Source organism: Lates calcarifer, linkage group LG6 (assembly GCF_001640805.2).
Source record: "Lates calcarifer isolate ASB-BC8 linkage group LG6, TLL_Latcal_v3, whole genome shotgun sequence".
NCBI classification, from domain to species: domain Eukaryota; kingdom Metazoa; phylum Chordata; class Actinopteri; family Centropomidae; genus Lates; species Lates calcarifer.
The window spans coordinates 24,098,634-24,125,468 of NC_066838.1; the positions used below are offsets into that span (position 1 = coordinate 24,098,634).

Genomic DNA, 26,835 nt, shown 5'->3' on the forward strand with positions numbered 1-26,835 from the left:
ACACCTCCACCCCCAACTCTTTCCCCTCTTTTTCCTCTCCTCCCTCTCTTTCCAGTCTTGTGGCGCTCTAAGTTTACACAGCTTAGCACGAGCTGAGGGGAGAAAAATACATTAGCCCAATTGTCTACAAGTCAAACAACCTCCAGGGGTTTTTGTGGTGATGATTCTGATTCAAGTTGACAAGATTTGATCTAGTTGATGTTTTTAAAAGCTGCTGGTCAGTCAGATATAGTAGCTGATCTTTTGAAAGGACGGATATAGAGCAGATTTTTCCACTATTCCTGAAACCTAAAATACTTCCGAAACCCTAATGTGCAACTTCAGCCAGACTTAAAGGAGATTTAATCCTTCTTTTCCCTCCGGTTTCCATGGTGTGTAAGGGCAGCATGTCTGAGGTTGGCATGAGCATGAATCATCAGTATTTCTTCTATTGTAAGACGAGCCTGAAGAGAGTTCAAACAGAAGCCTGGAAGCAAAACAGTTCAAAAAACTCCTCAGTGGCCACATGTATTAGACAGATTGTAACTGAGCTGCCTAATTACCGAGCAGTTACAGCAGAGGCAGCAGTGCTTACACTAAGTTCACACAGTGTAACAGCTATCATTAACCCAAACAGCATGTGTGTTGTGTCTGTGACTATCCCAACAAGACTGAGCTATACTTGAAAAGCAGTGACAGCACGCTTTAAAAATACTTCATTACAAGTAAAAGTTCTGTAGCTTGATTAAAATATGAGAAATTTTTCAGCAAAATGTAAAATATCAAAAGTAAAAATACTTGGCCCCTGTGGATGTTATATATTTTATTGAGTTGAAGCTAAATTATTTTATATACTGATGGTTAGTTTAATCTATAACAGTGTGCCACATTTTATAAGGTCATGAGTTGTTTGAATATAAAAAGCATGTGTAAAGTAACTAGTAACTGTAGCTGTCAGATAAATGTAATAGAGTAAAGAGTGCTGTATTTCTCTCTGAACTGTAGTGGAGTAGAAGTATAAAGTGTCATAACATGAAAATACTCAAGAAAAGTTCAACCTCATGGTGGTGCAAGAGGAACCTTTGTGCAGATCTGTGAAGGAGATGTTGAGTTGTCAGAGGAGGACCAGAGTCTTCAGGATTCATCCCCTCTGGACCATGAATGTCGTTCAAAATTCATCAGATAGATGTTGATATAAATCTGGACCGAAGTGGTGGAGAGATTGACGTAAAACGCTAAAAACGTATCAACACATCATGCCCAAATCTAAACACAAAAGACAGTCACTGAAACAGAAAGTAAGCCATTCATGGTAAGAGGAATGCAGTCGAAAGTAACACTGGATTCCTGAATTTCACCATCAGTCATTTCTCACAGAGCTGGGTGGGCAGTAAAGACGTGCAGTGATGAGTTATAAATAGAAGGAGACAGCCAGGCAGGTGGGTTCCAGGTGGCCAGCCAGTGTAGATATACTCCAAGGCCTCAAATTCAGCTTCCTCTGAAAATTATGCTTTCCTGGCCACCACTCCATGTGTTTTCCATGCTCTCCAAGAATGACAGAGTCTGGAAGGATTGCATTTAAACAGGCAATAGCTCCACTATAACATGCAGTAGTTGGAAAGACAATGTCAAATTACGGAATATTACAAATACAGCTCACTGGATTATCTTAACTAAACAATTATTTTGTGTGAAAAATCCTCAAGCCTAATAACCTCAGAGACATATGAATGTTATGTTGATCTAGCTTCATTATGCTTCATTGTCTGGCTTCATTATGTCAGATCTATGAGCTGTGTGAAAAGGATAAAGTCAAGTCATAATATCAACAACTGCAGCCAGTATCAATCATAGTGAAATCATATCTGCCAACTCAAACCAAAAGAGGTAGACAAGGCTCAAGACATTTTTTCCAGAACACACAGATGTTGGAAAGTTCCCAGACAGTCAAGTATCACCCTCACTGACAGCAGACACATTTGAAGAAGCCCTGCAATCCTGCACAATGACTCCCATTCAGTTTTGGTGAATATTGTTTTGGTATGTGATGGTATGTGGGAAAAGCCCATTGGATTCCTTGTTGATTCACGAATGCAAAAACTTTGAGGCAGAGCAAAGAAAATATTATTCGTCCTGCAAATGTTAGAAAAGAATGAATTGATCTAAGCACTGAAAGAAAAGAAAATCACTCCACCAAATCTGTCACTGTGGAGCAAAAATGTCTAACACATGTTCAGAAAAATTGTCCAACAACCCAAAAATACCTCAGAGGGGAGGCAGCATGAAATACAGAGTGGACTCAGACTGTTGTAATGATACTCCGAGGTGACACTCTGCTGAAGTTATGCAGTGATTAAATCACATTTACAGATGTGAAATCTGCAGTTTTGTCGATGTTTACTTTGAAAAGATGAGTTTCACACTGAAATCAATCAGCAGGTGCTCGTGGTTTATCCAGCAGCTGCCACATTAGGGATCAACAAATGCTCCCAGTTTCATTCCCTACATTTAACATATTTAATTTTTGCAGTAGTGGCAATGCTCAAGGGATGGCTTGTCAATTTATCAGTCCAGCCCTCTAGTCTGAACTGCCAAAAATTATTGGACGGACTGCCATGAAAGTTTCAACAAGCATTCATGGTTCCTGGACGATGAATCTGACTTGGGCACAGACATTGAGGCCCCGTCGGGATGAAATGCATCAGGTAAAAATATTAATTCATCAATTTTTTTTCCACTCATGACAAAGATGGAATTTCCATCAACTGTACTGTACTTTGCGTTTAGTTCTAATCAGCAAATATGAACATGCTAACATGCTAGCGTCATCACTGTGAGCATATTAGCATGCTAACATTAACATTTAGAAATCAATGTTGATATTGGGAGCAGCTGGTTGAAAACTTATCTGTAAAACTAAGCTGATTTGACACTGGGTTTTTTGGCCACTGTAGTTTTAACAACCACAACACCTTCTGATACCCTACACAATTTTAGGCTTGTGCTTTTTCTGAAAAGTACATTTTTGTACTCTCAATGCTGTGACTTAAGCAAACCCAGACAATATTCATGTCTGCCAGTTCGTGGGTTTGGGTAGTACCAACTAGCTGTGACTGACTTGAGTGTGACTCAGAATAAACAGACTGTGGGCTGCAACAGCCACAAATAATACTCTAATCTTTTCCCAGGACAATATTTGACACATACATAACATGCAGAGCAGCGCCAAGTGCACTTGGTAATTGGTGTCTGAGGTTTTGGCACCCTGCGTTGCTGAAAGTTTTCCGGTCATTGGCGCACTAGCTCTGCCAGATCTGCAGGTATCCTTTCATTGAGGAGGGCAGATTAGCCATGACTGTTGGAACAGTCTGAAATAGCAAAAATATGCAAGTGGTCCAGCCTTGCAGCCATAAGTCAGAAAGCACGTGTGAGTTGTAGACTATTCACAATGTTGATGTACTGAGTTGTACTGACTCATTATTCCAGTAAGGGTTTTGGAGAGGTAATACTGGCTCACCACCACACCCTGCAGAGGTCACAGACTGAGCTGTCGATGGTCAAACTGCACTGCGTCTGTTCTGTCTGCTTTTCTTCCTTCTTTCCTCATGACTCTCCTACAACACACTTCAGCTCAAATAGTTTCCCTCTAAGAGCAACATGGATTTGAGAGGTCTCTGAAAGTCAGCCATGTTGATAATGTCATCTTGGCTTTGAAATCAAATAGCAGTGACAACTAAATGACTTCTGCACAGATTTCTCTTTTATTCAGTGACCACTAGAACACGTGGAGTTTTAACAGCTGGGTCATAAAATGTTTAATAAGAAGGAAAAAAGACAAGATGAAGACATAAATGTTTGACCAGATGGAACAGTTTCCTAACATTTACATAACATAATGAGAAGCAAAAGTACTTTCTCCACTAAGATGTCCAGGTGTTTCCTCTTAAAACGCTCCTGTGAAACTACAAGGGAAATCTTACAGGTGCACAGCTGCTATATAGTTAAATATACAGCTTTAATTGTAGTGAATGGTCTAAATATATCCTAAACAAGGAATTGAGACATGATTTAATTCCACCTAGCCATTCAGCCTGAGACTAAATATGGTAATTACCAAATTCCACACACCAGGAGTCTAAAAATGTCCTAGAAGAGAATCGAAAAACCACAAAATGGAAACATACCAGGGAAAAAGAATTTTTGAAGAACTGATCATGTAAGTTCTTTGTGCATGTACGTATTACTGCCATTTATATGATTAATGTGTCAAGATGTGGCCCAGATGTAAGCAGCTACAGTAGGAGACACACACACACAGTCAGGGCTCTTCCAACACGGATAATTCCAGCCACAGCCAAAATGTTTTCCCTAAAACGACACCTGGATTCCAGGCATTCCAGCTCGACGTGTGAAAATCCCACAGTGTTGCCACAGGAACACCCAGAGCCGTCGATAAGGACGTGGTCCTGACCAAAGGTCACCTCCTGACGTACACGGGGCCGAGGTCACTGCCGTGTCTACAGCGACAGAAGAAAAGCACAGATCGTTCAGACGCTCATTCACACCTACTCATCACGGCAGCTGCACTGACAGATGTGTCAGGAAAGGGAGAAACAACTGTCTGTACGACATCACATGCTCTATCAAAACCCAAAGAATGTTGCTCCACTGAGCTTCACATATCGGTTTGGTTTTAAATTATGGTGCTGAAAATGGGATTTCTGACAGGTGATATTTACAGTAATATTATGGGAGGAGGGATGTCTTTAAATCTCATCTGAAATTTCTCTAGGGATGGGAATGCCAGTCAGTCCACAACTTTGGTCCAGACAAAAACATCTCAACTACTGGATGTACAAACATTCATGGTGCCCTGAGGATGAATCCTACAAACAACTTTAGTTTTCATGTGGTGCTGCCAACAAGTGAAAGTTTCTGCATATCCAGTGAAATACTTTAACATCTATGGAATGGATTACCATGATTTTTTTTTAAACAGGCATTCATGGTTCCCAACCAGGTTTCTTACTGACTTTGAGGTTTATTTTATTCCTGTTAAAGGAGATTTTTCTTGTCCGTCTTAAGGGTCTAAGGAGAGAGGGTATTGTAATGCTGTACAGATTGTTGAACCCCTTGAATATTGGGCTTCATAAATGAAATGTGACTTGCTTTAAGGGGTCTCCTCACCATGAGGTTTATGGTGGCACGGTCACAGAAAACTAGGATCCTAGAAATGTCCTCCTCAGATGATGCTCCTGGAACTGAGCCTCCTCTACTAATGACATTACCATCACCCTCAGCTGTGCTAATAGAACATGTATGTTAGCTTTGTCCTCCTATGATCTGATCCTGTGATCTATACATTAAATTGACTTCTATACTGCTGTCTCATCATCCTCTCAGTTCTGGTTTCTTTTTTTTTTTGTCCGAGTCCAGGTTCAAGAGGTTGTTTGCGGAGAGATGATTGCAGCAGCACAGTGTAGAAATAGCCTCCAGTATTCGCTGACCCACCTAAACAAACAACACATCCATTTCTAGCTTTGGTTACTAAAAATAAATCAGAACAAATAAATAAGAAATAAGGACTTGATTCATGAGGGCAGTCACTTCCTAGCACGGTACACAGTGTCAATATTTTTAGCTGAGATTGTCGCTAACTTCAGGCAAAGGAAAGATATAGTCTGCAGACAGCTGGAGACGTCTGAACACAGGTGAACACTGGTGAACTTCATGAAGACATAATGCCATTACAGATGCATTTACAGTGCACTGCAATGCCTAATTTTTAGCTCTGCAGACATCCGAGAATGAAAGCATAAGACTGCTGAAGGAATGCTGGAGGAACATTTAAACTAAATTACAAAGAATTCAGCTCACATTTGCATGACTGATTAGTTTTATCTGCTTTCTGGAACCAGTGGAAGCATCACAGACTTGATTACTCATATGTCACTTAACAAAGTAAATTGTTCCAGTCAATTTCCAGAGAAACACCAGTAACATTTGGGAGTACTGAGAGTGCATGAGTATAAAAACAACTCACCACAACTCTGAGATAAACAGAATGTCTTGGACACACCACAGTAACTGAATTATAGGTGAAATGGTTCAGTGATGGCATGAGGCAGCAGTTGCCAGTGTGTGGGAGTAGTCAGGATGTGCTGCTGGGAAAGTGGTAATTTGGAAACGGTCTGTAAGCAAGCAATGCAACTTTTCACAATGTTTGTAGAATTGTTTGGGCTCAATTTCTGGTAAAAATAAATAAATAAAAATTGAACTGACATTCTGTGTTATCAGTGGGAAGAAAGAGGAGTCAGTTTTTGTTTTTTTATGTCATTCTAAAGATGACTGACATTTTCCCTCCTCAGTCTTTTCCAAAAAATATACCAGTGTTAATTAATCATATCCTCTATTAGCAGCACCCTCACAGTAAAATGACTTCAATTTAAGTAAAAGTCTGCCATTCAAAATTTTACAGCAAAAGCCTTCAAAACAAAATCAAGTATTTAAAAAGCATAGTTGGAAAAACTGATTTTTAAAAAGTATTTTTCTTTTGCTTTTATATTGAAGGAAGACAGTCTGGAGGGTTTAGACACACAGACATAATTGTACTTGCTCTGGAGCCAGAAGCTGCACAAAGACTTTGTTAAAAACAGCCAGAGAGACCTCTAGTGGCTAAATGAGGAACGTTTAAACATACAAATCATCTCACACCCAACCACTGCTGTACAGATATGTGCAATTCCACTTAGCTTCCAGTCCAGGGTCCTGGTATTGTATATGATGGCTCCTTGTCATGGCTTTACTGGAACAGCTGTATAAAGCAGAGCAATTGTTAATGTTATAACAAGTCAAGAAAGCAAGAACTCAATGAAATATTCCACATTTCATACAGGGCTGTAGCTCATTTTAGGGAAGTTATACAAGGAGTTTTGGGGGAATTTATACATCTGAAACTTACACCTGGTGGGTGTTTCATAGGTGGATTCCAGTATTTCTGGACTGACACAGTATATCTTGTCACAGTTCAGACACACAGGAAGTAAAGGGTATGACTCAGAGATACCAAAGAAAAGTTCAAACAGCTCACCTTTATCAAAAATTGTTAGGGTCACGTGCAGGTAAAGGTTAAGCAAGGAGCAGCAGGAGAGGCAGGAACACCAGGCGAAAAGGCAAAAGGTGAAGTCCAAAAACAAGCAAAGGGAAGGAACAAGAGGGCTGGAAAGCTACAACTGGGATGCCACAACAGACTATGTGGCAGAGAGCAAGAGGAAGTGCATTAGAGTGTTTTCTAGGGAGCTAGTGAAGGAACTGCTAACAGGTGAGTGGGTGGGTGTGGAGGAATCAGGTGACAGGAGAGGCGTTACTGCAGGGTACGTAGAATCGGCAGGGCTCTAAATGAGAAGACAGTAAAAAATGGGAAAGACACATTGCATGCTACCAGCTCTACATCAAACAACAGACAAACACAGTTAATGACTAGCTGGTGAGCACAGTGGAGCATTTAGTGGCTTACGAACCACATATTTCCCTTGGGAGTGAGTGGACACAAAAACAGAGCAAAAAGCAGAATGAATATTGGACTTACATTCATCAGGATGCATGAACACAGCTCCAAGTGAATCCTAAATGTTGCTCTGTACCTTCTGATGGCCCCAATAGATAATAATTCAGAATTTATCTACCAGATTATTTTCCCTAACATTTTGGATTGTCAGTGCAGGCAAAGGACACAGGACCCAAAATGCAGACAAACAAGGCTGACTTCAGTCCAGAAATTTATTTAACCCAAAAAAAGAACAAAAGAAGAAAAAAAAAACTCACTGCCAAAATAGAGCAGTGAAAAAATCCAGAAACACAGGAAACCACTGGAGACACAGGAGCACAAGAAGGGTGGCCAAACGTAACATAAGGCAACACTCTAGAGTATACAGTATATACACACAGGGACTAATGAACAAATAGGACACAGGTGAGACAGAAAACTGTGAGCAGGAAGTAAAACCACAAAAGACACAAAAGGAAACCATTACCAAAATAAAACAGGAAATACAAGACCAAGAAACATGAGGGAAAGGAAAATCAAAATAAAACCAGAAACGCAGGAGAAATAATCACCAAAAATAACACATGAACCTAAACACTAGAAACTGAAGGAGAAAATACTAAATAACAGAAACAAAGAAACTAAGGTTCACAGGTGAAGTGAAAAGTATTAGAAAAAGCAATATTTTACAGACTTTTGTTTTGGTGTTTCTGATGGCGGTAGGGTTGAGGGTACTTGGACTAATGACTTGTCTATGGACCTGAATAATGGATCTGAGCCACTGTCAGATACACCTGTGCTTTTGCTGCTGAAGATCTGAAGCATTACAAAATCCAAAACAGTCCACACAGATCTATTTCATGCTGCTCTGATATAACAAAGGTTGAAACGCTCAATACAGATCACAGAGCATCAATATGACAGGTGGGAATTTTGCCACAGTGCCACCATATTGATTTCTCAAATCAATGCAGTGCTGTGTATCAAAGGACAGGCAGATACTGAAGAAATGTTGCTTTGATATGATGAAAGATAAAAAGAAAAAGGGTTTTAATGGTCAGGAACTGAAGCAAGGTCTCATGAAACTCTATGGGCAAATGTATGTTTGTATACTTGTACTTGCTGGATTAGGTTTCAGTGCCACCTGCTGGACATTTCTAATAAGAGAGGACCCTACAACCCTACAAATCAGCAATTACTGTTCTTTTTGACATCTGCTCCCAAATATGTCCAGACAGTTTTGTCTCTTATTAGACCAGCTCAGAGTCCTTCTCCCACTGGGGGAGGGCAGGTAGTTGTAGGGTATGAGCTGAGCTGCAGACCCAGTGAAAGTCTTGTCCTTGACCAGAACCTCCACTGTATGAACTCTGTCATCATGTCCAGGCTTGACAGCTTTGACAGTTTCAAGAAGCCAGAGTGCTCCAGCTAACAAGTCTTCCACTAACATCCCCACTGACTGACCCAAATGTCAAGATGACTTTATTTTCTTGACACATGTGACAAACCTGAAGACCAGGTAGGTAATTTCACTCCCTGAACTGATCACCGAGGACTTGACTGTACAACCACAACTTTCTGCTCAGTGACTCAGTCTGTTAGAATAGTGCATTCTTAGCTTAGCATACAGACTGGAGACAACCAACACCTCTAAGGCTCACTGCACCTGGCAAAACAGTCCTGAACAAAACCCACTGTAAAACCACAATGTTTTACATATAAAACAAAACAAGATGACATGTTTATTAGTTAGTTGTCCCTTAAGCTTACAGGTGTAAGAGTGCATCACTTCTCTCTCTTAAGTATGAAGAAAGAAAGCAATGTTACAGAGATATTTCTGACATAATATTTATGAGAGTTGTGGCAACAGACGTGACAATGACGCTGTGCATGAGGCCGATACAGGACTGGTTTTCTGGGTTGTGGCCTGCACAGAGCTCTGGCCTCTACTGAACACTTCTAGGATGAACTGGAACACTGACGCCAAACCAGGTCTTATCGCTCAACATCAGTGCTCGGCCTGCTCTTGTTCCTGAAAGGGAAAAGTATTACTGTCAGCCAAAATCCATTGTTAGGGAAAGTCCTCCTGAAGGAGTGGCACCTGTTAAAGCAGCACATTAATGCCCATGGTTTTGCAAAAAGATTTTCAACTCTCAAACATGAATGTCTGTTATACAGTAAGTCAAGTAATATCCTCAGCCAGCCCTTCCAATGTAGATATTACAGACAAACGATCTGTCAGACCCAACAGAGTCTGGAAACAGGATGAAACAGCTTGGCTGTGTTTAGATAAAGTCAGTCCACCATTTGAAAAGCTCACTAATTAACATGTTTCCTCTTTTCCTTTAATTTAACTAATGTGTTTACTGTATTTGTCCAAGTCAAAAGTATACCATATAATTACTCATATAGCAATTACATGGCTTCCTGCTTTCCATTTGTTGATGTATTTTTGGTCTCATAGGACACAGGCTGTTCTACTTCCAGTAGCAATAAAAACTAGGAGGGGAATCTTGACCTTGTGATTTGTTTTTTTCTCTCTCTTCTCCTCTGATACTGTTCTGAAAAACACTCTCAAATTTATTTCTCTAATAGAACAAAGCCTTAGGACTGGAAGATGTTTCACATATGTGGACAGTAAAAACCAGTCACTGTAACAACTTGGCTGTACAATAGTTGTTTTCCTCTTGTATATTTTTCTTTCAGTATCTGAATAAAAATATAACACATTTATTAATGTGGGGAAGAAAAGCTAAATTTCAAATATGATACCAAGGCCTTGGAGTTATCACTGAATAAAAACTGCAAGCACAAGTGAAACCAAGGCTCTCTGATAAGACTGTATGTCAAAGGTCAGTGCTTGCACAATCTCTTTTATCTTTGTTAATGTGATTAGGGATACTCATGCTGAACAGATTGCACACTAATGAGTGGGTAATGGATACTTGTTTTCCATTACCACAGTGTATCTGAATCAGAATACATTGCCTCCTCATAAAACACTACAGGCCTCCTGTGAGCTACGACCACAGGATGGTGCTAACTGACAAAGACACCATGTGATGCTCCAGTAGCAAAGTTTGCACCAGATGTGTTCCTTCAGTGTAGAGCAGTTTCTCGTGAGAAATGATGACAGCAGCAGATTAACCTGAATAACCAGGATATTATATTTCAAACTACATGTGGCAGTTCAAAGATGTTCAAATCTCATTTTCAAGCTTAGAGCAGCACAGCAGGAAACTCAAAACCTCGACAGAAGACACTGATGCTATCAGGATGAGTAGAAGCCATGAGAGCAAGTGACAGAATAATATTTTATTTTTGACTTGTGCTAACAGCTCATTGAGGAAAAATGGACTTTTGACAGTAGAGACTGGGACATTGCAAAAGGCTGTGTCTGCACAAACACATGACACAACTGAAAAGAGTCACCACAGCAGTTTTTTAAAGTTTCAAAGAAGGAAGAAGAAAAATATGCAAAGAAAATAAATCTGGTCAGCTTAAGTGGAAGAGAAAGTCATACACAGACATCACAGAGCAATGGTGTGGATTTGCTCTGTTTCGCAAGAGAACACTAAACTTTGAATCTGCAGCCAAAGCAGACAAAACCAAAAAGCATATGACATAAACATATGACATTTTAACTGTTAACAGCTGTTTAGTTTCTAATTTCAGCAGTGAGGAGCTGCCAGGTTTTCAAAAAAAGATTTCACCCATGGGTTTTGTTGGTGTTACCTCCTCATGTCTGCTGTATATGCATTGATAATAAATGCTGATAATAACTAACTTTTTCCCTTTAATTACATCACATTAAAGCCAAATATATAGATAAGTATAGTAAGTGGTAACCCTTCACTTTGCACTAAGCTCAACTTGCACACTAAACGTGACATAATATGGGAATTACCATAAACCATTTTTTCTCAATGACGAGGCAAATACTCAGAGCGTCAGTTTGACAGTGATGTCTCAATTTCAACATCTTGGAAAAGTCATGAAACATCAAGGCGCTAAAAGGCGCTGAGTGTGTTGTTCACAGAGGGCGCCACACAGAAAACGTCCCACAGAGTGTTTGCATTTGAGATGGCAGGGTTTCAAACAGGAAGCCATTCACTGAGGGGATGGTTTAAAGACAGAACATCCCTCTGAAGACTGGAGGTACTCAGCCTCGTGGTTAGTATGAATGACCTTGTAGTACTCGTATCTCCTTGACACCCCCCTTATAATCACTTACAGGCCTATTGCAACACATTCCCCATATTCGTCTGAGAGAGACTGTTATTTGTTTATAGCCTTTAAGGAGAGTACTTAACACAATTTGTTCTGTTTCGTAACACGGTTTGACATTATTAATTAGCCCGGCAGTAAAGCTCTCATCACATGGGTGCAAAGCCGCTGCCATACCGGGCCGTTAATCCCTCTGCCTACCGTGGTCTACAAATGAACCGCACAGCCCCGCTGCTCTGCACATCCTTACAGACTCTCTGATAGCTGTTCAGCAGCACTTTGCGGTGGGTTCTCGCCGTTGCGTGAACAAAGGCGTGTCCCTGAGTCATGCATATAATAGCCAGACGAGCTGCGATAAGCATTGGCTCTCCAGTCCTCAGCTCTCTGTGCACCAGCAGACTCACCGGCAGCCGCAGGCTCTGTACGATGGCCGAACAAGTGGTATTCAACAAGCCAAAGGTACGTTATCTACCGGTACACTGTAGTGCGAGCATTAATAATTTAAAGTGGAAAGTTGGTGAATTATTCACGGGCGCACTTTTTCTGAATTTTACGCACGTTCTGGCTGCGTTAACACTGTCTGAACATTAAAACAACTCCTGTAACAAAAAGAATAAGAAGACTGGTTGAATAAAACAGCAGTAATATAAACATTAGTTGCTGCTGTCTTTGCCTTTTGTCTGATTAAAACAAGGAAGTTCATTTCTCCTGCTTGCAGTTCAACATGTGACTTCTCGGCTTTAAACAGGACTCGACAAGCAGCGCCACTGATGAATGAATTTAGCCTTTTGCCGAGTTTTTTCACTGAGTAAACTCATGCACCTCTGACTCTGACATAGAGAAGAGAAAATAGTTTGACCGCTGGACCTGGATCCTGGGTTTTAAGCAGCTTGTTGTGTAGTCAGAGGGGTTCTGCATCAATGCATGCTCGGGGGATGAAGAGAATCACTTTTAATTCACATGAATGGTGATCCGCTGCTTCAGGCGCTGTGATAAAAACTCTTATTTTTGCGCATAATATCTCAATGGTAGCTCTTTTTCTCGGCTGGTAGAGGAGACCTGACGGCGGAACTAAACCTGAAAACCAGCATTAATTCTCAGGTAGTGACTGGCATGCATGTCAGGCACTCAGGCATGAAATGTATACACACTGGTGCCCTTTGGAGTCTTGGTGCTGACTGAGCACACACCTGAACATGCAGATCTGGTCCGAGCTGATAAGAGGAGAGGAAATGACTGGCTCAGGGACAGAGAAGTGGAGAGGCACATACATGCCACAGAGAGAACGAGACAGGGGATGTGGGCTCTCTGTTGTCACACAATGTGACCATGTATGAGAAAGAGACCGTGAACTGTGAAAGGAGACACCTCAGGGAGTGGCGGCTGCTTGCAGAGATAATCTCATTAAATATTAATTTGCTGTAGTAGAATTGATATTGGTGAGGTCATTGTCTGCTGCAGCAACCTTCACAGGTTCACCATCCATGTGTCATATGCTGACAGTGGTCACAGGGTAGTAAGTACAGCGTTATTACAGTGTCATCATGTCAGAAGTGGAGTTATTGACGAATCTACGGAGAATTTGCTTAAATAATCGATTAATTGTTTGTTTTTTAAAATAAGCTGCACTGACAGTTACAACAGTTATCAGATAAACATGAAGTTTGTGCACTGACAGAAGCTAAGATGTTGCATCAACTGAGTCTAATGTGATTTTCACACACAAGATATTAACTTCCTATGGTTTGTTGCTTCACAGGATTATGTAACAGTGCCCATTTATCTTCTTACAACCACAGCTCATATTATCCTGCAGCCATCTTTAATTAGTCAAGAGGCGGTTGTACAGTAACACAACACTGTGTTGCTGCAGATTCAAATTAGCAGAAATTCCACTGACTGATAAGTTGCCACAGTATACTACAGGAAGTGCTGTGTATACTGAAAGAACTGCCGCAGGATTTCCTGAAGTTGCAGATGAGTTAACCAGCTGTTCTCTGTCAGGAGCAGCTCTGATGCTCCAGCATCACTGACACATCAGGCTTTTAAGGAAAGAAACTGCATGTAAACAAATAAGATTCAAACAGTTTCACTTAAACACGTTACTCCTTGTTGTAAACATTTGGGTAGAAACATCTGATGTTACTCTTCCTGTTTTCCTGTTTTTATTTTCCATTACATTTATTCTATTCTATCTACTATTGTATATCAACAGGTTATTACAGGTTATGTTCTTTATTATTCACTGAATCACTTCACACGTCATCAGAACAGAGTGAAAAATTACCTTCACTTTCCAAGTGATCTCTCCAAGACCTGGACTAAAAGGCAGTAAATCCCTTTCTTGGAGTTGGAGGCAGAGAAAGTCTCCAGCTTTTGCTTGAAAAACAGACTCAAACAATTAATCAAATGTCAGCATTATAAAGTGAGTTATCAAAACAAAACAACAAAATACGACATCTGAAGACTTCACCCGGGGATTCTGGGAAACTTAGTTAAAGAATCTAAACAGATATTACTTCTTCACTTAACCTTTAATCTTTTTCCTTTGAATCTTTCCTCTCTCAAATGATGCTTCAGGGATGAAGGTGACAAGTTAAAACCGCTCCACAGAAACAGCCGGAGTTTTCCACAGAAACTGAGTAGCTCATGAATAGGCTCTCTGACTGTTGTCTTAAACCCCACAGATCAACAAAGTTTTATGACATTTTAGCTGAATGGACCCGGTTGATTCAGTAGTCTGCAGCTTACAAAATGTTTATACAGCCCTTGAAAACTTAACGGCAGTCATATTTAATAATAAACAGAATCTCATCTTTAGGTTTATTATTATGACGAGAGTATGTTGGCTAACTATTTTGGCAACACATAAACTGCAATTGTGTGTTTTTTAGTGGCTCCCAGCATTACAATGACAAGTTAGAAAAAGACAGGACCCTTGTTCGTTTACTCACTATATATACACTATATATACATCTGGGGTGAAGGTCTATTTACATTCAAGTAATATATCAGTGCTACATGTGAAAATGAGCACCTAGCCATGACAACACAGATCCACATACACTTACAAAAGCTGTGATAATTCGGGGAACTCTGAGATTAGTGAGATTAGTGAGATTAGTGTGTTGCCCACAGTGGAGTCTCAGCACTCTCTAGTGGACACACGATGCAATTCACTCATGCAGTAGCTCAAGCGTCTATCGCTGGCTTTCTATTGCTTTAATTTCCTGTTACTTATTGGACATTATGTATGATACCAATTTATCTGCCAGTAGTGGTTCACTAACGTATCAGTCTGGCTCCAGTCATGACGTTAGGTCTGTGCTAGCTTCTGTTCCACTAGTTTCTGTAACTCAGTGCAGTCTCTTGTTCAGCAGTGGTCACATTAAACCAGTGAGAAGACAGAAAAGAAAAGACACAGCAAAAGGAAAATACACATCCCAGACACATCTCTCATTTGAAATACGTAAAGCTGAACAAAATTATGTTTTTATGTGGTAAGGAATCACTCTTAGTCAGAAGCTGATTCAGAAAATAAGATTCCAGGGCCTTTAAAGCAGCATTGCAAGGCAGAAAAAGGCAGAATATAATCAAGACTAAATACGTGATATGAGAAAAGATTAGACTTTGAAATTGCTTTCCTTGAAAATCAAGGCCAGTGCTCATGCACATTAGGAGCTTTAATTTAGGACTGATTTCCATTACCATGCTCATTTTCTTCTTCTTCATCACTCCCAACCAGAGATTAGAATTAAATGTCTCTAGTAAGGAAATTCTAATTTGAATTTCACCCTGACTAATGAGCGTAGTTTAGGCCTCGGCTGTTGAAGAAGGAGCAGGAGATTTATGGGTGTCATCTGTGAGGATATATCACGTCTCTGTGTGAAGAAAGGAGAGTCAGAACACTCAGTCTTCTCTGACCCTTCTCTGGCACCACTGGCCTTTCCACCGCTTGTTGCCCAGTCACGCGTACTGCATTCATGATGGGCTGCAGCCAAAACATTGAGCTGCAACACAGTCACTGCTCTCTTTTTTAACACTACTGGGTGTTTGAAATTTCTCTCCTCCTCTCTCCTAAACTACACTGTCCAATCAGGCTCAGATACATGACAACATCCATACAGTGTGAAAGAAGGTAACTTGTTTTAATGAATTATTTATTACTGTTTTTGTCGTCCACAGGTTGAGCTGCATGTGCACCTCGACGGCGCCATCAGGGTGCAGACTATTGTTGATGTTGCTAAGTAAGTTAGTTTACTTTTCATTTCATTAGAAAAGCGTTGACTTTAGATTTTATTTGTTTGTTGTTGTTGATAGACTAGAAGATGAGAAAACATCATTGTTCCTGTTGCAGTTGCGTTAACTGTACTTGTGAATATTAACAATATTTTCCAGGTAATTCTACACATTGTTGCCATTACAGAGCATTATAATTCTCCTATGACAAAATTTAAGGGATTCTTAGAAAAAAAAATGAGGTTATATCGTTATGTTGAAAAAAATAATGTTGTTTATTTTTTTAAAGCTACATGAATTGATTTTTTGGCCACTTGGTGGCAGTGTAACATGCTTTAAACACAACACTAACATATTATACAGTAGGCAGATAGTTTCACAACCAGCAGATGTGGAGCAGCATCAGCTTTCTTTTGGAGTTGTGTTTCTGTCTGATGAATGTAAGTCTAATATTATTCTCCTTCGAGCTCTGTTTTTGGTCTACACCAGATCTGACTCTGACTGTAGCTGCTAAATGCTCCACTATGTTCACTGTGTGTCTGGAAACAAAGCTGAAATTATTTCTTCTAATAATTATTTCTTCAGGTTATTAGATGAACATATGTTTCTAATAAATCTAAACAGACACTACTGCTTCACTTTTTCCTTTGAATCTCCCTCAGTGAGAAATTAAAACAGCTCTGCAGAAACAGCTGGAGTTTCCCAGAGAAACTCAGCAGTGGTCATGAGTAGGCTCACTGACTGTTGTCTTAAACCTCACAGATCAACAGAGCTGTATGACATTTTAACTGATGGACTTGTTTGATTCAGTAGTCTGCAGTTTACAAGATGTGTTTAAAGCCCCTGAAAACTCCAGAATTCAGATCTCTAGTGTTTCTATAAAACATAACATATTCCACAATAAACAGAAATCAAAGTTTAAAAGCAGACGAGAGTTGTGAGAGTGAACCAAAGCATTAAAGGTTCAGACAGAAGAACCAAAACAATGAGCTGAAAGACGCTAAAATGCTCTGTAGAGCTGAGACGATCTGCAGAGTTGGGTGATAATTCTCAGTGGACTTGTCCAGAACACCTTTAACATTTTACATGTGAGCCACAGGCAATGTGAAAAATAGACATAAAATAAATTATAGCAGCTGTAACTCTCACAGATTGGTATCATTCTCAAAAAACCAATATCAGTAGAGCTCTGAAGAAAAAACCTGTGTATTTCATTAGTGTTCATTAACAATTCTGTCAAGTCGAGGGCTCAGTCTTCAATACATGTCACAAACAACAGCTCTCTATTCAACTTTTCTTTTAAGAAAGCAGAACAAATCAGATAAAGTAAGTTTAAGACCGGTCCTTGAATTGTTTTGCTGTTGTTTTTTCCTGTTTTCTCTCCAGGAGACGCGGCATCAGTCTGCCAGCAAATACAGTGGAGGAGATGACATCGTTAATAATTGTCAAAGAGCCAGCCACCCTCACTAAGTTCCTGGGCAAGTTCGCTGAGTACATGCATGTGGTTGCGTAAGTGCTGTCATGTCTCCTGTAATGATTCAGTTGTATAATTACCAGAGGTGTTTTCTTGCTGAGCAGGTGACAGGGAGAGCAAAGACTGAGATTTGAGTGATTAAGAGTCAGGGTCCACCTCATTAGTGTTTGGTATTTTTACAATGAGAGTCAAAGTCCTGTCACGCAGTTTATCACACACTATGATTATGATACATACAGTCTTTTAAAGGCAGAGTGTGTAGTATAGTTTGTGACTGATGGGATGGACAGTTAGATTGTGTAATGTAATTCTGTAGCACGATATGGGGGATGATTTTAAATGCCAGACATGCAGAACAAGAACACATCATTATTGAAATAAAGTGTCACCTTGGAGACCAAAGTAAAAGGAGAGTAAAGTTGTTCGGAGACCCTTTCCGGTGTCACTCTGTCTTATATTTACTCCCCTAGTGACAGAGCTGAACTGTTTAGAAAAGACCAAATACAGTCTTTCAGATACTCAATGGCCGTAAAAGCTTTCAACAATGGCAGCCTGTAGTGGCTCCGCTGCAGCATGCAGTTGTGCTGAATGGACCCTTCTGTACCAAGGCTCTTGAAAGCCTTGTGTGCACTACAGCTTCGACAACATTGGGAACTTGCTAGCTGAGTTTAGATCATGCAGAATTGTTGTTGAGCTTTTTTTTTGGGGGGGGGGGGGGGGGGGCTGGAGAACAACAGGCATTCAGACCTGTGCGATGAGCATTCATTTTCAGTGTAAATGCTGGAAGCAGTGTTGTTCTCTGTCACGTGATGTGGGACAGAAAATGTGCTGCTGAGTCCAAAGGAAAGAGGGAAATGGGGTCATGATTGTAATATTTTCAGAACACTACTTTGTATTGTCATGCAGCACAGTCATACAGGCAAGACAGACAAGCCACAAGGTTACAGACTATATTACAATTACTGGCGTGGGGAGGGGAGGCTGAATCTAATACTATGTATTATAAAAAAAAAAACAAGGTACTCCACTGAGTTTTTATTTTTATTAGAGCCTTGTACTGACTTAGCTGTAAGGCTGCAACTAACAAGCCTCGTTTTATTCTGCCCATAATTTTCTCAACAAATCCTTTAGTTTATAAAAAAAAATTTTTTTTTTTAATTGTAAGTGTTGCCTGCACATTTGAAGTTTTAAATTGCTTTTGTTTGGCCACTATAGTCTAAACTATAGATATCAAGATTTACAAGACAAAGAAAAGCTGTAAATCCTCACATGTGAGATGGTAGAACAAGAGTACTTTTTGTGTATTTTTCTGAAAAATGACATAAACAATTACTCCATAATCATGATAGTTGGCGATTTATTTTCTGGTGACTATCTAATCAGCTGCATCGCTGCAGCTCTGCTCAGCAAATTCAGTTTTACCCACTTAGTTTTGTGCATAAACAAAGCTCTAAACATTTTCAGGATGTATGTGTATTCAGATCCCCAAGAATGTATTTATTCTTAAATATTTACCAGAAGAAAAAGCTGAAATAAAATCCCAAAAAGTCACACTCCCAACCCTAATAACTGTTACTGACATTACTTCTTCTGCTTCTATAAATAATTTTAGATAAATAACAGCTGACAATGGCAAAAATATATATCTAATGAAGCCTTTAAGTCAACCATCACTATTAATACATATTGCACATAGATGTGGAGGAGGTTTTCAGTTACACTATGCTTATATTGCTCATTTTGAAAGCACTAATGGTTTTATTTATTATCACTGAGATAAGTTTATCAGAGAAAGGGTAATGTTCATTTTGTGTTTTTCTTGTTGCTTTTTCAGTGGAGACAGAGAGGCCATAAAGAGGATAGCGTTTGAGTTTGTTGAGGACAAAGCGAAGGAGGGAGTGATTTATGTCGAGGTTAGATACAGCCCACATTTCCTGGCTAACACACAAGTGGATCCCATACCGTGGAACCAGGAAGAGTAAGTCTTTACATGAATATCTGCAGTCTTTGTGTTTTTATGGATTAAGTTTGGGTTCATTAAATGTTTCCTTTTTTGCTGTGTTTTCTTTACTCAGAGGTGACCTGAGTCCGGATGAGGTGGTGCGCTTGGTTAATGAGGGCCTCAAGGAGGGGGAGAGGGCCTTCAACATCACAGCCAGGTCCATTCTATGCTGCATGCGCCACATGCCAAGTAATGAACAGTTCATGCTCCTGTCTGCCAAAACAACCTTGTGAGATAAGGTTCCTTTTCTGTACTGTCCTCTGTCCTGTCCCAAAGCTCTGCCTCCGTTATTAAGTAATGAGCAGGAGCACAACAGAAAAACACAACACACTCAGAGGAGTGCATACATATTATAAATCCTCACTATTCGTATTATAACCTTTACTAACGTCTGTACTAAATTTAATTGAATTTAATTGCAGTGCAACCAATAGTTGTTAAGATATTTCACTAAAAGCTCAAAATATCAACCTGTTGATGGCGCTATAAGAAAAGTCAGGCTATCACCAAAGTGATTAGTTTTCATCCTCTGGGGACCATGAATGTCTGCATCAAATTTCATATCAATCCATCCAGTAGCTGTTGAATCATTTCAGTCTTGACCAACATCCAACATGGTGTACTGGTATTAATGGTAGTAGTTGAGTAGTATTGGCAGTAGCAGTCACACCAGCTGTGCCATTCACTAATGCACAGTCTATAAATTGTACCAAAGTAACTGTGGTAACATGAGTGGCTGCTGTATCAGCAGCAGAAGTTAACAGTGATATGTCTGTTGCAAATCTGCTCTGCTCCACTCATGCAGCTGTTTCCTATGTAACCTAACAGCCAAGTGCAATTCATATCTGTCATTCTCTGTTGCACCACATCTCACGCAACACATACTTTAATGTCCCCAAGTGATTACAGTCATTATAAAATGTGAAGAAAATGTGAAACTGTACAGGCTGATTTGTGAATGTTTAGAAGATATGCAGCTTAGCTGTGCTCTGGGACAGTACGCTATATGTAACTGTTTTGTTTCTCTAAAAGCAGGTTGTGGTAAAAGTGAAGATGTGATACAGCAAATTAAAGGAATAGTTTGACATACGCTTATTTGCTTTGTTGCCAAGAATTGGATGAAAACAGTGATACTACTCACCAGGAGCTGATTAACTTAGTTAAGCGCTAAGACTGAAAGCTGGAGGAAACAGCTAGCTTCGCTCAGTCCAAAGGTAACAGTATCCACCTACATTAAGCTAAATTAAGCTAGCCAGCTATTGGCTGTAGCTTCATGTTTACCATACAAACTTGAGAGACGTATCGGCCCACCAAACATTTCCCAACATGTCGAACTATTCCTTTAAGAAGCAGTCCTGGTTGCAGTCAGCCAGACCAACTACTGCATGCTGGTTAATGATGTCTTGTGCTTGTCGTAGCTGTAGATTGATGCAGATGCTGATGTAGCGAGACACTTATACTGTATCATCACATTTCTTCTACACATCATCTGCATGTGTGTGTGTTTGAGTTGGCAGGATCAAACTGTGTAGTAATGTACATTATGTCATGTTGTAAATTCTCCAGGCTGGTCCATGGACGTTGTTGAGCTGTGTAAGAAATATCGGCACGAGGGAGTGGTCGCCATCGATCTGGCAGGTGATGAGTCACTCAACTGTGAAGCCAATTCAGAGCACAGACAGGCCTATGAGGTGAGCTTTTTAAGACATGGACCTAACACCGACAGTCTCTGTCAATGCATGAGGGAGATTAAAAAGGTGTGTGCTCTGGTGTGTCTCTATTCTATATATTTTAATCACAGCTTGGCATGCAACCCACTTAGCAATTATTAGCTATCACTGCAACAACAGCCAAGGTCAGCTACACAGCAGCTTGTTTTGCCATTAAAGTACAGTGACCATCATTTTTATTGAGAGTAGATCACGTCATTTTGGTTATAAAAAACTTTCAGAACAGTCAGAGTCCACCTCATGTTCCCACACGCTGCAGGCTGATGGAAATATGTCTGGAGTTTATCGCACCAACAACTTTCAGGAATCCTTAGAAAGAATTTGAAGCTCTGTTTTTATAGCTATACCAGTAGATAGATGGTGAATGGTGTGGAAATCAATGCTAGGAGCCAAAAAGCACATATTAGCAGTAGCACATATTTATACTGTCCTGTGAAAACTGGGTATCACTAAAACATCAGCTTTTCATGAGCTAAGAAAAACTGTGGTCCAGAAGTATCTTAACAACTTTCGACACATTGCCATTAAATTTTTTTTGTTTGTTTTGTTTTTTACATTCCTGATTCCCAGATTATGCATTTTGATGATTTTGGCGATTGCCTAATTTTTCCTCCAGTGCCACTGTCACATTTATGGTTTTTAGTTAAATGCTTCAACCACTATTTAATGAATCACAGTGACATTTGGTACAAATATTCAAGTCCCCCATCAGGCTGAATTTTAATAACTTTGTACTATTTTGGTTTACGCCCAAGTCCCTGTAAAACTAATGACCGTAAGCTTTGGGGTACTTTGTGTTTAGTGCTTATTAGCAAATGTTAATATACAAACACACAAAACTGAGATGGTGAACACGATAAACATTATATTTGCTAAAATCCTGACATTAGCATTTAGCTCAGAGCGCCATTGTGCCTCACTACAGCCACACAGAGCCGCTAGTGTGTCTGTTTGTTGTGTGTTTGTATGTTTTATGTAATATGCTCTTCTCTGTTTACTGACCTGATTCACTATCCACTGTTGGTGCGGTGATATCATTTCAAAGACTTTGTGGGAAGATCCTCAGGGGAATAGGTAGCCTGCTTAACCTGCTGATGTGGCTTTGTGAGACAGGTTTGAGGCAGACAGACTGTTTTATTTATCAACACAGACTGATGAGGACTTGAATGTCTTTATCTGTAACCACCACGGTATGGGAATAAAACCTAATACCCCCAAACCAATTTCCTCTGAACTTCTGAAGCTTCTCAGAAAAATCCAATTTGGTTTTCTGCCCGCATTTATTGATTAATTCAGAGAATGCCACAGTAACTAATCGATTTTGCCTGTCAGACCGTAATGAACGAGATAGATTAATCAGTTAATACACTACAGCACTGACAGACTCCTACCTGAAATTAATTGCTTGCGTGGATACGTGATGGGTAGACTTGACTGCCTGAGGATAGCTCATAACAGATCAGCCCATGTATTTTTGATGCTAATATAAAAATGAATAGAGGTGGAACAGCTTCTACATCCTGGTTGCTAGAACCACAGTGAACACAGGCCCTGAGGGCTGTCTGTGACTGTGGCAACACTAACCATCAACTAACGCCATGCCGTGTTTGGATGGCAGTGCCCTCGAAACAGGGTGTGTTAATGTAGTAATAGCACAGAGGTGGACAGTAAACACCAAGTGAAAATTCTTCATGTAAGTGGCAAATGTGCCGGGATTTACATGAGTGGCTCTCAGTAGGCACAGTGGGAAGCTGTGCACTAAAAATTCCTGACATACTCTCACTGCCCAAACATGTGACAATGAGGTTAAAATACAACCAGTCAAAAGTCATTGAGGCAAACACCTGGTTAATAATTCATAAACTGGCCATAAAATCAAAATAATTCAGAGCTGTTGTGTGAATTACAAGTGTAGTATTTGCAGATATTGCACATGTTTTATTGACTAGCTCCTTGTCCCTAAACAGCAATCAAACATCAAAAACATCTAAAATGAAACCAGAGGACTATCTTGTCTATATTTAATATTCCATATCACAGAACCAACACATCTCTCCCTTTGATACAAAAGAAAGAAAGCATGCACAAAAACCTGTCTTGATGATAAAAGCGCCTCGTGGGTGCTGCAGAAGCGCAGATGTGAAAACCAGATGTTTGACTGTGCTGTTTGGTCGCTAACGTGATTGATTTTGTTGACAGGAAGCAGAGCGTTGTGGGATCCACAGAACAGTCCACGCAGGAGAGGTTGGTCCGCCGACAGTGGTGAAGGAGGTATGCTGCTCAACAATAACGTGAGACATTTCTGAACTAGCATCATCTGAGAACTTAATTGTACTCAGTGTGCAGCTAAGTGGAACACTTAACAGCGACTAAACAAAACAACAGAGTCACGTACTAACAATAGAAATGATTAGACCGTCTATTAGGGCAGAGATCCAAACACGAACAGTATATTGTATTTGTTGTTGGCCTGTTAAGGGATTAAGCTGGTGAAGGAGCAAACTGGGAGTGCCTTACAATGACAGAGGATCAAATGTTAAATGTTCTTGACGTTGAGTCCACAGCAATGCACAAACAGTGCACAAACACGTATGTGTAGATGCATGTACAGTGATTATGTTTCTACTGTATCCATATCAGCTGCTATGTTTCAACCTCTTTTTGTTTAAAACCACAGTGAGGTCTCACTGCACTGTGTCTGCCAAAATAAAGTGGCCGCTCTCTAAGCACATCATCCTTCAAAGTGACAGTTCAGCTATGCCACGGCAGTTGCGAGTCTGACTCTAGAAATAGCCTGCAGATTGTGCTGACATGTACTACTTTTTTTTTTTTTTGTGGTTTATAACCTTTTGCATCTACCTCGTGACCCCCCCATATTTTAGGCCGTGGAAGTGCTGAAAGCTGAACGTGTTGGACATGGTTACAGAACCCTGGAAGACCAAGTCCTGTACAAAAATCTGCTGGCTCAAGACATGCACTTTGAGGTTGGGAACTATCCATTTTCATCAAAAAGTAAATCACTCACAAGGTTACTGATTAGAAATGTGTCTGTTATGTAATGAATAAATGTACTGTGCTCTGTTCATCATCAAAGACTGATAAATTGTGTTGGATAAATTGATAAATTTGATTGTTTTATGAGGTAATTATAGTGATACAGCTGACTGACATTAGCTGAGTCCATGGTGGTGACACAGTAGTACAGTGACCCCTACTGGAGACTCTCTGAGCTGTCTGTGCTGTTCTGATTGCAGGTGTGTCCTATTTCCAGTAAGCTGACAGGTGCCTGTAACTCAGACTTCACCAAGCATCCTGTCATCACGTGAGCTGCTTTTATTCAACAAAATATTCTGGTAATGAACCTGCATTGAAGCATATATATTTCATCATTTCTTTTGTGCAGGTTCAGGAAGGACAAAGCTAACTACTCCCTGAACACCGATGACCCTCTGATCTTCAACTCAAGCCTGCACGACGACTACAGCATCGCACACCAGTTCATGGGGTTCACCGAGGAGGAATTCAAACGACTGGTGAGATCAAATGCATGAATAATTAGAGCAGTAGTTCACAGGCAGGAGGCATTTGAATATGGTTTGAAATGATAGCGCAGGGTGCAGACACCCTGTGCATGGCAATGCCTTTCTCTGTTGATAATTAAAGCACGAACAAAAGCTTGCGTATAGGAAGTATTCTACTGGGCGCTGAAAAGCCTCAGTATAATTCTTCAGTTCAGACAGTGTGTGAAGAGTTGTGCTTTACATCAGATCCATCAGGTCAAAAGACCATTAAAGGAACAGAGCGACATTTTAGGAAATTAGCTTTTGGCTGAGTCTTCCGATGAGAAGTTTAGCTTAGCATAAAGACTGGAAACAGGCTGAATCTGCCCACCAGTACCTCTAAAGATCCCTGTGATTGTAATCGCAGCAGCTTCTTTAAGTCTCTGCTGATCGCCTGGCAAAACCACAAAGTGCGTTCACTTTGTTTTTTGACTAATCACACAAAATATAACACTTTCATTAGTGAGCTTTAGACCTAGGGTAATTTTTTAACCTTTTGACAGAGCTAGACTAGCTGTTTCCCCCTGTTTCCACTTTTTATGCTAAGCTAAGCTAACTGGCTCTCACCTGTTGGGCCATGTTTTTGTGGAATTATTAGAAAGGTGTCTGTCTTCTCATCAAACTCTCAGTAAGGCAGGGACTATGTGTTTATTCCAAAATGTCAAACTATTACTTTAAAGTGAATTCATGACATATAGTATTTCATTGTTTGGGAACAATGACAATAAAGACTATTCTATTCTATTCTGACCTGAAATCACACTAAAATTGTTCTTTATTGACCTCTTGTGTCTTACAGAACATCAAGTCTGCAGAGTCGAGCTTCCTGCCTGAGGAGGAGAAGAGGGAGCTCCTCGACAAACTGTATGAGGCCTATGAGATGAAACAGAGTACCGCCTTTTAAAACCTGTTGAGAAACTCTGAGGAGAGAACGTGACCTAACCCAGGGACAAATCGCTCCGAACCCTTAATCTCTCCACCTGACACAGGAGAATGTGTTTTTACTTATTTGTAACTAGATATAAAGTCTGTTTATCTTACGGCTGCTGCCTTCACCTCACATGTCCATACATCATTAGCATGAGGGCTTCTACTTTGTCTGTATTCCAACTAAGCACTTACACACTGTTAATAATTTCGTTTACAGGACAGTTCTGGAGGATGTCATGGTGCTCTGCAAAGTGCAAGAAAGTGTTATTCATTTATGAAACAAACCCTTTTTATATCAAAACCTTGTGTTTACATCCTGTTGTCATAAAGAAAATCAGGGAAATATTAACGCACAATTCTTAAACACTCATGAGTAACAGTTATAGCAGTTGGTCAGCGTGTAAGGGAAGGATAGTGGAGGTTATTTATCATTTATCTCTGTCATAGCTAAAACATTATGTTGTAGTATCCTCATTTGTGGTAGTGGGTGAAGCATGTGATGAAAGATATGTGAAAGCAGTATATACACTATGAACTCACTATCTGTAAGGGGAAATGTGGTTTACTGTGAATATTGTTTGGTTTAAGGTTGAAGTAAGGGAATCCAGTGTTAGAAACACAAGCACTTTTTGCCCACCACATAGAAAACTGCAGGACACATCAGGTAAAAACAGCTCAATACCAAAAGTCTAGTCTTATATTTGATCACTAGGTGGCACACTACTGTCACCCAGATGGACAAACCACTGACGACTGAATGTGGTTTTCCATTTGATCATTTCTCTCTCATTTCTTTTGATGTAAATATATTTTTTAAAATATTTTTTTCATGTCTCTAAATGAAAAATCAATTCCATTTATAACTGCCACATTTCGCACTTATGAAAAACATAATAAAAGTTATTATGAAATGTTTCAGTGTGTCAGTGTGTTTCTTTTCAAAGGCAGCCTTTTATACCTACTGAGCACTTTATTAGGAACACCTGTGTATTTATGCAATTATCCAATAAGCCAATCATGTGGCAGCAGGACAGTGCATGAAATCATGCACATCCAGCTCAGGAGCTTCAGTTAGAGCTCATATCAAACATCAGCATGGGGAAATATGTGATCACCAAGACTTTGAACGTGGCTTGAGTATTTCTGAAACT

At 40.0% G+C, this 26,835-nt stretch overlaps 1 protein-coding gene across 1 annotated transcript; it reads left to right on the forward strand.

Moving 5' to 3' along the window:
* The first annotated feature begins 11,970 nt into the window (after positions 1-11,970).
* ada (adenosine deaminase) lies at positions 11,971-26,599 on the forward strand. Its single transcript, XM_018688088.2, has 11 exons — positions 11,971-12,208; positions 15,935-15,996; positions 17,375-17,497; positions 19,297-19,440; positions 19,538-19,653; positions 21,031-21,155; positions 23,394-23,465; positions 24,077-24,178; positions 24,449-24,516; positions 24,598-24,727; positions 25,554-26,599. Exons 1-11 carry the CDS (start codon positions 12,077-12,079, stop codon positions 25,656-25,658), a joined length of 1,179 nt encoding a protein of 392 aa, XP_018543604.1. The 5' UTR covers positions 11,971-12,076; the 3' UTR covers positions 25,659-26,599.
* Positions 26,600-26,835: the final 236 nt, after the last annotated feature.